The sequence below is a fragment of the Leopardus geoffroyi genome, chromosome D2, assembly GCF_018350155.1.
Source record: "Leopardus geoffroyi isolate Oge1 chromosome D2, O.geoffroyi_Oge1_pat1.0, whole genome shotgun sequence".
Classification (NCBI taxonomy): Eukaryota; Metazoa; Chordata; class Mammalia; order Carnivora; family Felidae; genus Leopardus; species Leopardus geoffroyi.
The window spans coordinates 44,601,114-44,615,598 of NC_059334.1; the positions used below are offsets into that span (position 1 = coordinate 44,601,114).

A 14,485-nucleotide genomic window follows, 5' to 3' on the forward strand; every position below is an offset into this window, starting at 1 on the left:
CATTACAGGGAGGCAGAATTATGCAAAGGCATGAAGGTACAAAGGAGTGGGGTCAGGTAGGGCAGGGTCCACCAGCAGTGATCAGATATGAAAGATTTTAGACTTTGTGGACCTTATAGTCTCTTTTGCAATGCTCAGCTCTGCTCTTACTGCAGAAAAGCAGCCAAAGACAGTATGTAACAAAGGATGTGCCAATAAATCTTTATTTTAAAAAATAGGCAGTAAGCTGGATTGAGCTGAAGACTACAGTTGGCCAAGCCTTGGGGTAGAGGGATTGAAAACAGTGCCAAATATCTGTATTAATGGGTACAGTAGAGATGAAGTGGGATCAAGGGGGAGGTAGGGATCAGGGATCTAGCCATGTTGAGCCTCATGGGCCATGCTAAGGAGTAACAACATAGGTGACTTTAGGGATAAGGATGCCATTGGTGAGATCTGTGCCCAGAAATCAGATATGTGCCTTGGAAAGCCTGCTCTGATCCCCAGATAGGCCTGGGGTCAATGATGGCCTGAGTGACACTGGCAGCTTGTGGTTATAGAATATCTGAGGACATAGAGCCTGCTCTGCAGCAGCATCACTGCCAGCCAGGGGATACGTTTGGGAATTTCAACTGTGCACATATGAGAACTATCCCTCTGCTTAACTGCTAAGTAGAGATGGCTCATAGAAGAAACAAAGCCCATCTCAGAGCTCTTGAGAGCATGATTGCAAGGGAAAAGCTGGTACACTGGTGAGGAGAGCTGTACAAGAGCCCTGGTATCCAGGGATGGGACAGGTCCAGCTCATCCTTCTGACTACAGTTCAAGACCCTGATCCAGATGAACCTGAACACCAGCACCTGCCTTCTCAGGGGCCCATCAAGAGTCCTCTGTAGGGTGGAAGGCAGCCCTGTTCTCAGATGTTACCTGTACACTATCCCTCTCCTCCAAGGGAGGTGTCATGAAGCACAAAGGTAGGAGAGTCAGGGGAGGGCGTGGGTAGGAGGTAATGTCCACCCTTGTTCAGGTGTGTGGTCCCTCCTGGGTAACTGGTGCACAAACAACCATCAGCCAAAGTGGGTCAAGGGGATGATTCTCTGCACACCTAAGCAGCAAGGTGTCTGCTAAAAATATTTCAGAAAAACAAAATCACTGGATATAAATAGGAAAATGTGTCAACCTCTTAGGACTCCTGGGAGAATCAAATAAGATCCTTGGTCTGCAGGAAGAACCCCTGCTGCCTTCCAACTTTACCCCTCACCACTCCCCAGTATGGCCCTCACACCCCAGTATCTACGTGCCTTATTCTCCACCTGCAGTTTCTTTCCTCACCTGTCTTGGACTGGGTGCTCCCAAAGCACAGCCCCAGGCCCATGGGTAGCATGGGCCGTTTTCTACAAGTGAAATCAGAGATGGGCTAAGAGAGCTGGTACTGGACATCAAAACCATCTGCTCCATCACAACTGTCCAGTAACTCATGCTAACCAACCCTCAGGGGCATTTCTGCTACACCATGTCAAGCAGAGCTGACTACTTCTTCTGTGGGTGTCCCTGTGTCCTGCCCATTCCTACAGAGCCCTGCCTTATCCACCTTCAACCCATGTCCTTACAGTGGACACAGGGATGTATGCCACTAAGGTCTTCATAAGAAATGGGTGGAGGATGGACAGCAATGTTGCAGATGTGGCAGGAGTGTGCCTGGGACACCTGAGCACCGCTGACTTAACCAAGGCCTCCAAGTATTTTGGTGCCTGGTGACATTTTCCGGGGCCCTAAAATACACGTGTGCTTACCTGACAGCAGAGAGAAGTCACTGCCATCACGAAGAATTGACCTCCTGCCCTACAGGCAACACCAGGGTAGAACCGTACCTCTCGCTGCTCGAGCCCTGAGCAAGCATTTCCCTCCTGAGAAGGACTAACCCACTCTCTGTGCTTGTCAAATCCTCAACCGTCAGGAGCCCCTACCACTGCAAAATTATTTTTGACAAGTCCACCTCCCCTCTGGAATACAAACTCATAATGGAGATGTTGTTTTAGGCCACTTGGAACAGCACAGCCCCAGTTGTGACCCAGACCAGCACCCAAAGGAATCCCTTTTTGCCTCCAGCACTTCTATTCACAAGGAATTAAGGTACTTAACAAATGAATGAATGCAAAGAGGCTGGCAATGAAGAGGCAAAAACAGGATGTGACTCAGAAAGGCCAAAGGAAGCCCTCAGCCTTCCCACAAGTATGTCTGCTGGGAAGGATGAACACATTTTAGTTCAAAGGAACAAGCTTTCAGTTCAAAGGCTTTAGCAATGTTCTTTTCCAGATAGATATATGTATCTGGAAAAATATATATATATATATATATATATATATATATATATATATATATAACATGCATATATACAACTTTTATATAAATATGTATATATTCATATATAACTTGTATATAACTTTTATAAATGAAACATGTGTGTGTGTGTGTATAATGTATGTACGTATACAACTTTTTTCTTACTATCTCTAAACACAGCATCCAGCACCAACCAAAGCATACAGGTGGTGTTTAATATATGTTTGATGGATGGATGGATGGATGGATGGATGGATGGATCTCCTGCTAAGAGGATACACACTGATCTTGGTTCCCCAAAAGAGAAAACAGTAGGAAGAAGAGATTGGGCACCTCCACTTTGACTTGGCAGAGAACCTCCTTTGTTCAAACAGCATCTTGCTTCTCATTTACAGCCTGCTCAAAATGTCTTCTTGATCCCCACTTGGAGCTCCACCTTCTCTCACTCCTGTCCCTTCTCCTGATAAGATGCTATGTCAGTACTTCTCCCTGCTGTGGGCAGACACTAACACCCTGTGTTGATCTGTGGCCCTATCTCTGCTGTTCAACTTCAGCATCCTCACACTGAGAAGACATGTGTGGGGATGCAAAGGGAGAGCACTACCCTCACAGTCTGGTTGTCTGGAGACTGGAGACGGGACCTTTAGGGGAAAAGATCAAGAGCAGATAGTAGAAAGGCAGCCTCTGCTTGGGGCTCTGTCTGGGTCCTGATAAATATAAGGCAAGCCTTTTCTCAGGGTGGGTGGGTGGAGACCAGCATCAGGGCATGGTCACGACCAGCCCCTGAGCCAAGAGTGGTCTGGAAGGAGAGAGGCTCCCAACTGTATGAACACTCACTCAATGTCAGGTTCAAGGGGCTAACAGCCCAAGCTGGGAGCCCCAGGCCAAAGGGGCAGAGAAAAGAGGCCTGGTTTGAGGGAATGCTTGCCTCTTTTCCCTCACTTCTCAGGTAAGACACAGCACAGTTCATTCAGAGCAGACAGACAAGCAGAGCAGATACTGTCACTATTTAAACCCTCATCCCCTCTGGCTGGCCTAGGGACATTGCAGCACAAAAGTGACAAGGAACCAAAAAAAAAAAAAAAAAAAAAGACATTTCAGGTGAAAGTAGACCTGAAAAGAAGACAGACCGAGGTTTGAGGCCAAGGGCATGGCAGAATAAAGACCTGGATGCAAAGCAAATGACCTGGGACCAGGTCAGACAATATAAAGTCAGAGGCAGACAAAAGCCACAGCCAGGCAAGGGGCCTGAGGCTGGAGCCTCCATTCTGAGTGGGGACAGAGCTGGAATGGAACCCAGATGGTTCAGTTAGCCACCTTAGAGGTGTATGCCTGATCCCTCTTTCACTGCCGTACAGCACAACTCTTACTGTACTGAGGGTGCAGCTTAGCCGGGTGGCCTTGCAGGATGAGCAAGAGTTTTGGATTCATCCCAGCCTGGGCCCGCTCTGCTCACTGCTATTCCTCCTCCAGTGCATGGAGACAGCAGGTGCTCAATAAATGCTTATTGAATTAGTGAATTGAATCTCCACTTGCATTCATGCAGAGCGATGTTGAACAAGTCATTTAATGCTTAAGACTCACCTTGATGACAAGAAAATACAATGTGATCAGCAGCCCTGGAGAGGTGCACCCTGGAGGGGTGGCCCTGAATAACTCCCCTGAGAACTGCGGGATCGTAGTACTCATGCGTGCCAAGTACTGTCCTAACTTCTTTGTGTGCAGCTTTATTTTAGGAGGGAGAAGAAACAGGAAGAAATGGAAGGGGGAATACAAGACCTACACAGGCTCCTGACTTCAATGTGGATGGTCTGAGAGCTCCTCCAAGGTGCCCCATCTCTGAGCCCAGCGTGAGTCTGGGACACAGAAGCCTCAGAACCACCGGGAAAAGAACTTGTATCTGCCAACACCACTCGCCCTCTTCCCCAATGCCCCTTGGCCTGAATGCTTTTCAAGGAGGAGCAGGAGTTGTATCTGGATTTGTAGCTTGTGGCTGGGAAGACTGAGCAAAGATCTCCCTGAGCATTATATCCCCAGTTCTGTCTGCACACTGCTCACCTGGACACATGTCCCTGGTCTCCTCCTGGCCCCAGCAGCCCCGTCACAGCTGCCATAGCCCCCTGGCCTGAGCCAGACCTTTCGGGTCTGCAAGGGCTGAGGCGCTGCAGAGCATCCCTTTATGGGAAAAGCCACTCCTCTGCCTCTGGGGTGTTCCATAAAAGGTTCCAATATCGGAAGGCCCAGAGTGGGGACCTCATTATGCCTGACTCAGGCTCCTGAAAGGGAGGTGGCTTGGCCCATTGCAGTTGAAGGTCTGACATATGTCCTGCAGGGCTGGCTCAACCACAGGAGACCACCCAGGTGTGCAGGAGAAAGAGGGAGGCAGGCAGGCAGGGCTAGAACAGGGACAGCTCCAGCCCAGCCCTGTGGGAAGCACCATGCTCTGTACTCTGCCCTGTCACCTGTCCTTCGCCCAGGCTTAGGGGCTTCAATCCCAAGAAAGCTTCCTTATGTCCTGTCTATGTGGTCATCTCCTACAACCACAGCGTGGTTCAGTTGCCCTCATTCCTCCCTGAGGAAATAGTAACTACTGGTTACCTTGTCTCCCAGCCTTGGGCCCTCCCCCACCCCTGCACAGAGTTGTCTTTCCTGGATGCACATCCTGCCCTGTCACATCTCCAAAGGCCACACCCTGGTCCTTGGCACCCTGGCGGCTATCCCCCTTTCTGACTGAATTCCCAACATTTCCCACCTCCCACCTCTAGCCTCAGACACACTGAACTCTGTCCCTGTTCTCCTGGGCCCCTGGGCTTTTGCATATGCCATTCTTCCTAACTGGTACCTGCTACGGAATAGAGATGAAACTTCCCCATTTATGCAGAGCTTGTGGGAATTAAGAGAGAGAGCATTTTTGAATGTCTAACATAGGAACTGTCACATAATCAGCGCATAATGAGGGTTTGTGGAATTAATGAATGCCGAATGAATAGATTTAAATCTGTTTTTAGGAAAAAGAACACCAAAGTAAAGATATACCAAGGTATTTGCAAAAAGAATGCTTCTCAGAATACGACTGATGGAGGGGGCACCTGGGTGGTTCAATCGGTTAAGCATCTGACTTTGGCTCAGATCATGATCTCACAGTCCGTGAGTTCGAGCCTGGAGTCAGGCTTCGTGCTGACAGCTCAGAACCAGGAGCCTGCTTCAAATTCTCTGTCTTCTCCTCTCTCTGCCCCTCCCCTGCTCACACTCTGTCTCTCTGTCTCTCTCTCAAAAATAATAAACATTAAAAAAAAAAAAAGAATATCATTGATGGAGGATACAAGCCATGCTGAGAAAAGGGTATAGGAGCTCTGGACCAATATATTCCGTGGGGAAGTGTCCATCTCCAATCAGAATCTGGGGTATGCATTTCCAGGAGATGGGAGTATCCTAGCAAACTTGTATTTCCAAAGCCAATAACCTGTGCAGGAAGTGGGTCTTTGGAAGGGAAATGGGAAAGGTGAGGACACATTTCTCAGAGGTAGAGGAGAGAATTTGGCCAGGAGGCCTTGATTGGGGCTTGCAGCCCTTGAGAGACCCAGGTAGACCTCTTGGCTGCCCAATGATCAAAGACCAATCCCATGAAGCCAACTGAGGACCTTGGATATGGAAAAGCAGATTTTATTCTTTTAAGAGTTGGCACCAGAATCCCCACTACATCAGTAATTATATTTTATATAGTTATATTTTATATTCCTGTGTTAGCAGGGGCAAAGGCTATCAGAAAGATTGTTAAGTTTATCTTCATGAAAAAATAAGGAGAATTTACTTTGGAGTCAAGACCCAGAGGAAGAAAATAGAGGATGGATAGAGAAGTCAGCAGGAAAGAGAGTGTGAGGTCCCGGGGGGAGGGGACAAGCAGAGAACATTCCTCAGCAGGAAAGGACTGAGGACATCACAGGCTGTCTGTGCCACTACAATGCCAATACCCTACCCTGACTCTTACCATATGTGACAGCATATTCAAGACTTAGATTTGTAGGCAAAGCCAGGAAAGGCGCTGGTTTCACATCTGAGTCAACCCTAATTTGCAGGCAGCCCCATGAGAAGGCTGGATGATCTGTTTACTTACATGAGTCCCCAGAAGCAGCATTAGGACCAGGAGTAATGAAAAGATAAGCCCCCCCCCACCCCACTCATGAAATATGCTAAGGAGACCTATACTCTTCAGATCCTATCTGGACCCTGCAGGCCAAGACTTGTGTCTACCTCCATCAGACTGGAAGAGACAGGCCCCCAAAGGACAATGGCCCCGTTGTGGAGCCAGCTGCCTGACTTCCCAGTGCTCCGTGCATGTTTCCCTGTAGTAAGTGTGAGGGTGCTCCAGCCATGTCTCCATTATACTCCAGGGCCCAGGGTATTTGCTGTGCAGCCACATTATCAGGGGAAGAATCATGCTTGAAGGCAAAGGAAGATGAATGGCAGGCCAGGGTCACAGCCACGCGAGCCAGCTGCATCTCAACACCAGACCATTATCCACCCCACACCAAAGATAGAAACATAAGAAATGTTTTCATTAAGGAAGTCTGCATTTCCTCCAGGCTTCTAAAGAGCCCAGTTTTCTCTTCCCTCCATCATTAATCAAGCCAAGTGGACTGTTCAGGGAGACCTCACAGGGGCAAACAGCAGGAACTGACCTCCGACCAGATCCTCAGACAGGTTCTGGTCAACGAGCAAAGTCAGACAAACAGCCGGCAGAGGGTCCAGCTGGTAGGACAAGCTGACACCCAGATGTCGCAGCTTGAGAAATCCATCCCCAGGCGAGGCCTTTCTGCCAGACTGCTGCCAGCCTACCCATCCTGAGACAGGGCACCACAGCCAGGCCTGGCGAGGGAGCAGATGGTGGCAGAGGGCAAAGGAGCTGGGGCTCCCTGCTCATTGGTGAATCCAAGGGGATGGAAGGCAGAGTGGGGAAGGGCATTTGTCTGTACCTGAGGCTCTCTGGCCTCCAAATGTGCATGTGGACATCTGTGGCCAGAACAGCAACCGACTGCAGCCAGAGACACCACCTGTGCAATTGTCTCTGACAAAGGCATTGAGGATTGTGCCCCGCCATGCTCCCGTTATGCTTCATGACTGACTGTTGCTACGTATTCCACCAGGGTGTTTAGGGTAAAAAAGGAAACCAGTGAAAGTGACATAAAGTCCAAGATAGCTATGGTGTGGGGTGGCCCGCTGCTACTCCAGAGAAAAGGATTCTACTGGCAGGCTGACAAACAACTTGTAGCCAGAGAAGAATACAGAAAGCCCTAACGAAACAGGGGCATGTGGGAAGTGGGGGGGGAGGTTTCCACATGTTTTAGTAGACTGAGCAAGGGAAGAATTATTCCATCTATCAAGCCATTCAACAATTTAGAAATTCACAAAGAGGAGAAATTCCAACCCGAGGGAGCATTTTATAATAATACCACATTAGCCCCCACAGCTTAATTCAAGGATCAGGCTCCATGGTGACCAGACAACACAACTTCTATCAGTTGTCTGTCCCCCTTTGGAAGCCCATTTGAATAGAAATGACATGACAATGTGACAATATGTCTGTTGCAGCCCTGAAGTCACCGGACAGGGCAGTTCTGAAGACCGAGTGCTTTACAGATTCTCCTCTCAGCAAGGCTGCCCGTGAAATCTTAGCAAAGTCTCAAGGTTCTTCCAGACTGGTTATCACTTTTATTACTGGCTGAGTCAGACAAGCTCTAAACCAACTTGTCAAGAGAACAAGAATGAGAAATACCCAAATGAGACAGTGCTTTGTAGGGGAAAATAAACAACAGCACACCGGCAAATGCAAAGCTTTTGGAGCTACTACAAGTCACTTATTTTGGTATTTTTCCTCCAAGGGACTTTGTACTAAATAGGAATCAAATTGATTTGCTATAATGGTGCTTGGTTGGCTCTGGAGCACAGAAAGCTCTGACCACAGGACTAATAGAAGAAGATGGAGTTTCTGAGACCAGTGCAGTGGAGAAGCCAAGAGATGGACGATCTTGTAAAAACTACCCATTCTTGATGGTTCTCCTGAAAACATCTAACTCAGAATTATCATCCCAAGAGCAGCCGTCCGGGGGAAGAACTAAAAGATGGACTTGAGAGCTCCACTTCCCAAAGGATCTTCATTAATTTCATCAAGACAAAGTTAATAATCCATGACACAAATGTTTTATTTTTTCTTGACTTAGTTGTTCTAAACATGTTAGAGTCTTCTCGATAAATCTCACAGCTAGAGGCTAGTAGAAATTAGTTTGTCTTCTATACTGTCATTAAGAAATAAAGAAGTGGTAATAGCTACTTGGGAAACTCGAAGAGAATGGCTTATAAATGAGATGAATCTAGGAGCTGCCCAAATGGTTGTTAGGCAGGGTGAGTAAAGTAAATCCGTGTATTTCCCTCTCACCACACCCCTTCTCGAGGCAGAGGCAACAAATGGAGATGGAGATTCCTTTCATAAAGTTCTTCATTTATATAAATATATATAAAGAGACTTTTAGAGACAATTTAACTTGTGTTAAGATCTGCATTATTAACAGATCCACCCCATCAGTCCTTACTGAGGGTCTCCAATGAGCAGAGTCTTGTAAAAAGGGCTCAGTGGGTCTCCCCAGACATGGCCTCTCCTCTCCCACAAAAGGCAGCTCTGCCTGAGTGCCTGCAGGAGTGGTGTGGACAGAAAGCAGTACACAAGGCCTGCGATATGGGTCTAGACCCAAAGGAAATGCTCTCCTACTTGCTGTGTTGCTCTTACAGAGCATGCTCAGGGGGGTGCCTGGGTGGCTCAGTCAGTTAAGCTTCTGACTTAGCCTCTAGTCATGATCTCGCGGTTCATGAGTTCAAGTCCCGCATCAGTCTCTCTGCTATCAGTGCTTTGGAGCCTCTCTCCCCCTCTCTCTCTGCCCTACCTCCAGGGGTTCTCTCTCTCTCCCTCTCTCTCACAAAATAAATAAATAAATTTTAAAGAGCATGCTCAGGAAGACAAGTGGATTATACCTTACAAAATTAAAAAAAAAAAATGAGGGGTGCCTGGGTGGCTCAGTCGTTTAAGTGTCTGACTTCGGCTCAGGTCATGATCTCACGGGCCGTGAGTTCGAGCCCCGCGTCGGGCTCTGTGCTGACAGCTCAGGGCCCGGAGCCTACTTCGGATTCTGTGTCTCCCTCTCTCTCTGCCCCTCCCCCGCTCATGCTCTGTCTCTCTCTCTCTCAAAATAAATCAAGGTTAAAAAATTTCTTTTTTTAAATGAGACCATGTTTGCTGGAAACCCCGAACACACCTGACCACCTCCTCTGTAATGACATGAATAGGTCAGTCTTATTCTAAATGCTTTCTATACATTCCCTCACTTAATTTTTATTATGTCTCTAGGGGGTAGACACTTTACATTCCAATTTACGGGACAGGAAATGGAGGCACAAAATGACAAGTAAATAATAAATATTTCATTAGTTACTAGAGTTCCTGGGATTTGAACCCACACAGTATGGCTCTTGAGCTGCTGCTGCTGTGCTGCTGCTACTCTTACTATTATTGCTGCTACTGCTATTACTACCAGTACTGTTACTGCACCGCTATTACTACTCCTGCTGTTATTACTACTGTTGCTACTACTAACACCACTCCTGCTATTACCACTGCTGTCGCTTCCACCACCACAAGATGTCTCTGATGTCACTCTTCCATCTTGCTCTTGATGGAGTGCCTGAGTATCAGCAGGAACAGACAGAGGGAGGTAGGGTGGCCAGGGTTCCAGGTGTGATATTGCATTTACCATATTTGATGATAACCAGCCACACACCTCGGAGTTGTGCCTTTGTTTACCCTCTTCACAGCTGTGGGCCATGTTAGTATGCTCTCCGCCAGATTCCTCATCCAGCCTGCCGGTCTCCTTTTCTCTCCTGTCCTCCTGGACACATGCTTTGCATCTAGAGTATCTAATATGCCACCAAAGAGCCCACATTTTAGTCCGTGAAAAAATAGGCAATCATAGGCCTTAATAAGAAGAACTTCCATTCTCCCACCACCCACAACCTATACAACACATACTTGTGCAGTGGAAAGGGGCCCCTCCTGCTCTCCTCAAGTAGAAAGAGTGCAGTGACCAGGCAAGAACTGGGAAAAATTGATGCAGTGGTGGCGTGGAGCAGGGACAAGGCTGGAGAGGGATGAAGCCCATCAAGGGGAGACCACGCCTGGGAGTAAGACCCTCCTAGGGTCTGACCACCCAGAGAGTGATGGGGTCCCAGCACCCTCCTGCCCCAGGCGAGGATACAGGGATGGGCACACACTGACTGGAGTCAATCATCTCACTCTGCTTCCATCCATGTCGAGAGTGCGGAGATAAATGCAGAGGTCCAGTGAAGGGGACTTACTTGGTCCTGACCTCTTGTTCCAAGCTCCAAAAAAGGAATAATGCAGAGCAGGCCAGCAGCATCCAAACATATAAAATCTTGCATTAAGCACCTTCCACCCCAGACCCACATGCCCAGGACTCTTGGGTCCATGAGCCCTGCAGGGGCCTTGGTCTGCTCTCTTGGCCAATCCTTCACCATATTAGAAAGACCCCAGACGTTGTGGTGGCTCCTGGGAGCAGTGGACATAGGGGTAGTGGGAATTACTCCAGCTAAAATCTGTGTCTGCTACATTCCCTCCTCAACCAAGAACATATTTCTAGTGTTTACCATCTTTTAGGGCATGTTTCCCTTCCCCCTCCCCAAATATAAGATTATAGAATGGATTTGACGCTTTGGCAAATTACACATGTACCCAGACCACTCCAGAGATTCTAATAATCCCCCTCCCCAAAATGTGTGCCTCCTGATAAGGTTAATACCAAAATGTCCTGGGATGCAACAGATACTCAGGTGGTAAATACAGCATATCTCTGTCCTGAAACCTGATTTCCACTTGTCATGCCTGGCTGGGTAAAGAAGGTATAACTAGTTTCAAATGCTGAATGGCAAGCATATCACATGCACAAACTTCTGGGTAATTTCTGCAAACCCAACTGGGAGGAATTTCCTTCTGTTATGTGTCTCCCACCAAGCATCAAGCGAAAGTTTCCTTATGCATGGAAGTCTTAATGGAGAAGTGGATTCTGAGCTGCCAATGGGCAGTCTCCACTGTGTTTCATTGCTATCCTCAAACATCCAGAGGGAAAACGACCTCTCACAATAGGTACACAACTCGCCATCCTACTCCCTGGCCCCAGGAGAAGCTAACACTGATTGCATGTATGGCATCAGGTGTGGTAGAAGCACTAACTGGAAGCACTCTGTACCTGTTGCGTTGGATGGAGTACAAGAGCTAGGCATGTCATGGTCCTGCCCTCGGGCCTCCCCCCGCTCAGCTGGGACTCCAGGAATGTCCTGGTTGGCCTACACCTTAGCACTCAGCAGATGAGCTGGGACACTCCCTAGTTGTTTCACAAGAGCTATGTCTGTATTACTGACTTTCTACAGGGAAGACCCTAAAACAGGTTCAAAATGCTGACTCCCCACAGGAAGGCTCCATCTCCAATCCTGCCAGACAAACCCATCACCCACAAAGTAGTCAGCGCAGAAGTCTGAGAGACAGTAATGTCTTTACTCCCTGAACATGTAACTTTTAAATACAAGAGGCACCCAGTGAGCTCATATGGCCCGTCTGCTGACAACAGGCATAATTGCCTGCTAATGCAGCTCAGAGGCACTGCCCAGTTGACTGGTTTCAATTTCAGCAAATGACAGGGTTCCAGTAATTAAAGTTGGTGGGCAACAGTGCTCAGCTGAAGCTGTGGCACATCTTTGCCCGTTACCTGCGGCAGGCCAAGGGCATGAGTGAGACTCCCTTCTGGAGGGAGCTTGACAGGTGAGCACTGACCTGCAGCATCTGGAGGTAGCCTTCCTGGGGGTCACAGAGCAGGGAGGAGATGCGGTGGTTGTTCCTCATGCATTTCTGGTTGTCCTTTGCAGATGGGAAGATCTGCCGGACCACAGTCATCCTGCCAAGGGCACTGTGCACCAGATCCAGGATCTCTGGGTCGCTGATTTCCTGGGAAGATAATCAGACCCATGCTTACCATAGACTCACAAACTGTGCCTGCAAAAGGCCCATCAGGAGGTATCAATGGCCAACAGCCTAAATAGACAAAGGGGTCAAGGGACTGGACCCACGTCACACAGTTCATTAATAGGTTATTTTTAAATAATACTTGCTAACCCTCAAACACACACAGAATTACTCAACAGCTGTCCTGAAGACCAGAAAAAGATGTCTGTGGCCTAGCCACCCATGCGTTAGCTTCTATAGGGTCCAGCTCTGAAGAACCCATGCTGTCAATGTCATGGTAGGCATCAGTTGGAAGTAAAAGCTAAACTTCCTGTTGGGGGTCATCTCCCTGAGAGAAACAAAACTGGTTTTCTCAGACAAAACTGACCAAAATGCCACGAGTTTCCCTTAATTCTTTAATGATTAGCTTTGCTTTTTAAGATCCACATACAAATTTTGAAAATATATCCACTCATTCATTCACTCATTCATTGCACAAAATCTGCCCACCATCTCCTGTGTGGTTTGTTCTGTACTAAGTACTGGGGACACAGCCTTGAATGAATCAGGCCTAATCCCACCCAGTAAAGCTCAAGGTTTTCGTAGCATGAAATAGGCTGAGTGCTGCAATAAGGAAATCTAGGGGCACAGGAAACCCATTGTGCTTCCATGTTAGATGTCTGCTAAGCTCTTTACACACATTATCTCATTTGGTGCTCACAACAATTTCAGGAATTCTAGGAGGTACATCCTATTACTATCCCATTTTCACTGAGCACTTTCAAGCATGGAAATAGTAAAGGCAGCTGGCCACAGGGAGCTCCTTCCAGAACGAGGCTTCGATGAGGAATTAGCACTGAAGCTGAACCTGAAAGATGAACTTGTTAGGGAAAGTGCTCAGAAGTATTTGTAGAGGGAAGGGGCAGTTCAGAGCTGAGTCGGTGGCAGTGCTGCTGAAGACAGGCAGCGGGTGACACCCTGTGGCACCGGGTTCCTGGAGAGGCAGCAGGGCATGTGAGTGCCTCGGGCAGAAAGGTGCAGTGGTCAGACGCAACCCTCAAGCTCCTGTTCAGGGCCAGATGTGGGGGAAGGGAGAGTAGACCCAGCTAAGGGCAGTGAGGAGCTCTGGCAAAGTTTAGGTACAAAGCAGCTACACTCAGATTTCCATTTCAAAACCCTGTGGCTGCTTGCCATACAATGATATGAGAAGACAAGAAGGAATTAGAACTGCTTCAAGGCTAGGAGCAACACAGGAATGACAAAAAATACAAACTAACACAAATAAAGGGTTTTAGAGGTGGAGTCAGGTTAAGAAAAGTTCTTGTTTATTGTCTCTCAAAAGGGATGGCTAAATCAGTGGTTGGTTGCAAGTCAAAATTTGAACTGTGAATATCCATGTTTTAAAATAGGTCTTAAGTCTTCCTCCTTACAGATGACACATTCTAGCTTTGAGGCAATGAACTGGTATAAGTGGAGGTAATAAAGTTAGAAATTAGTGATGGGGAGGGTTCAAATCACTTAAACAAGAATGTTGATGGGTGAACTGGGGTAAAGTCTCTGTTCCAGGAACTCTCTTAGGAACCTGACATAAGCATGAAGACTGGCCAGTTGAAACAACATGCTGGATCTGGGAGAAAGTAAGACATTGAGAGTCATATCCTTTTAGAATGATCGATAGATATAGTTCCCAAGGATGTGGAAATGCAGTAATCTCAAAAGAATTCAAGTAAATCTGGGTTTAAACTACTAAACTTTGTATTTCAGACCAAAGACTATTTCAGGGAAGATAATCTTGTTGGATTGGGACCAACAGCCCAGAGGTGGGGGAAAGTGCAAAGGTGAGATGGACCCAGAACCAGCTAGGCTTCAGGAAACAGAACACAGACTATAGTTGAGCAGGATGTTTGTACTCTGCTCGTAGCTGCCTTGCTAACAGGTCCCCTGCCCTGAGCATCCAACAGTGGGGTGAGGGAAATCACATTCTGATCAAACAGTATGTAGGACTGTACAAAAGGGCAACGATGGGCCAGTTAGCTCTACTTGGAGAAGGAATACAGAAGATTGGGGGAGGAAATTGTTGTTTTTTTTTTTTTTTTTAATTTTTTT

The 14,485-nt window shown here is 47.5% G+C and overlaps 1 protein-coding gene across 5 annotated transcripts in view; it reads right to left on the reverse strand.

Moving 5' to 3' along the window:
* GRID1 (glutamate ionotropic receptor delta type subunit 1) overlaps window positions 1–14,485 on the reverse strand; it is a 701,884-nt gene that overhangs the window by 215,734 nt on the left and 471,665 nt on the right. For all 5 annotated transcript variants that reach the window (XM_045437900.1, XM_045437898.1, XM_045437899.1 and 2 more), the window contains one exon: window positions 12,212–12,382. In XM_045437900.1, coding sequence (XP_045293856.1) covers window positions 12,212–12,382 — 171 coding nt within the window. The remainder of the gene's footprint in view (window positions 1–12,211; window positions 12,383–14,485) is intronic.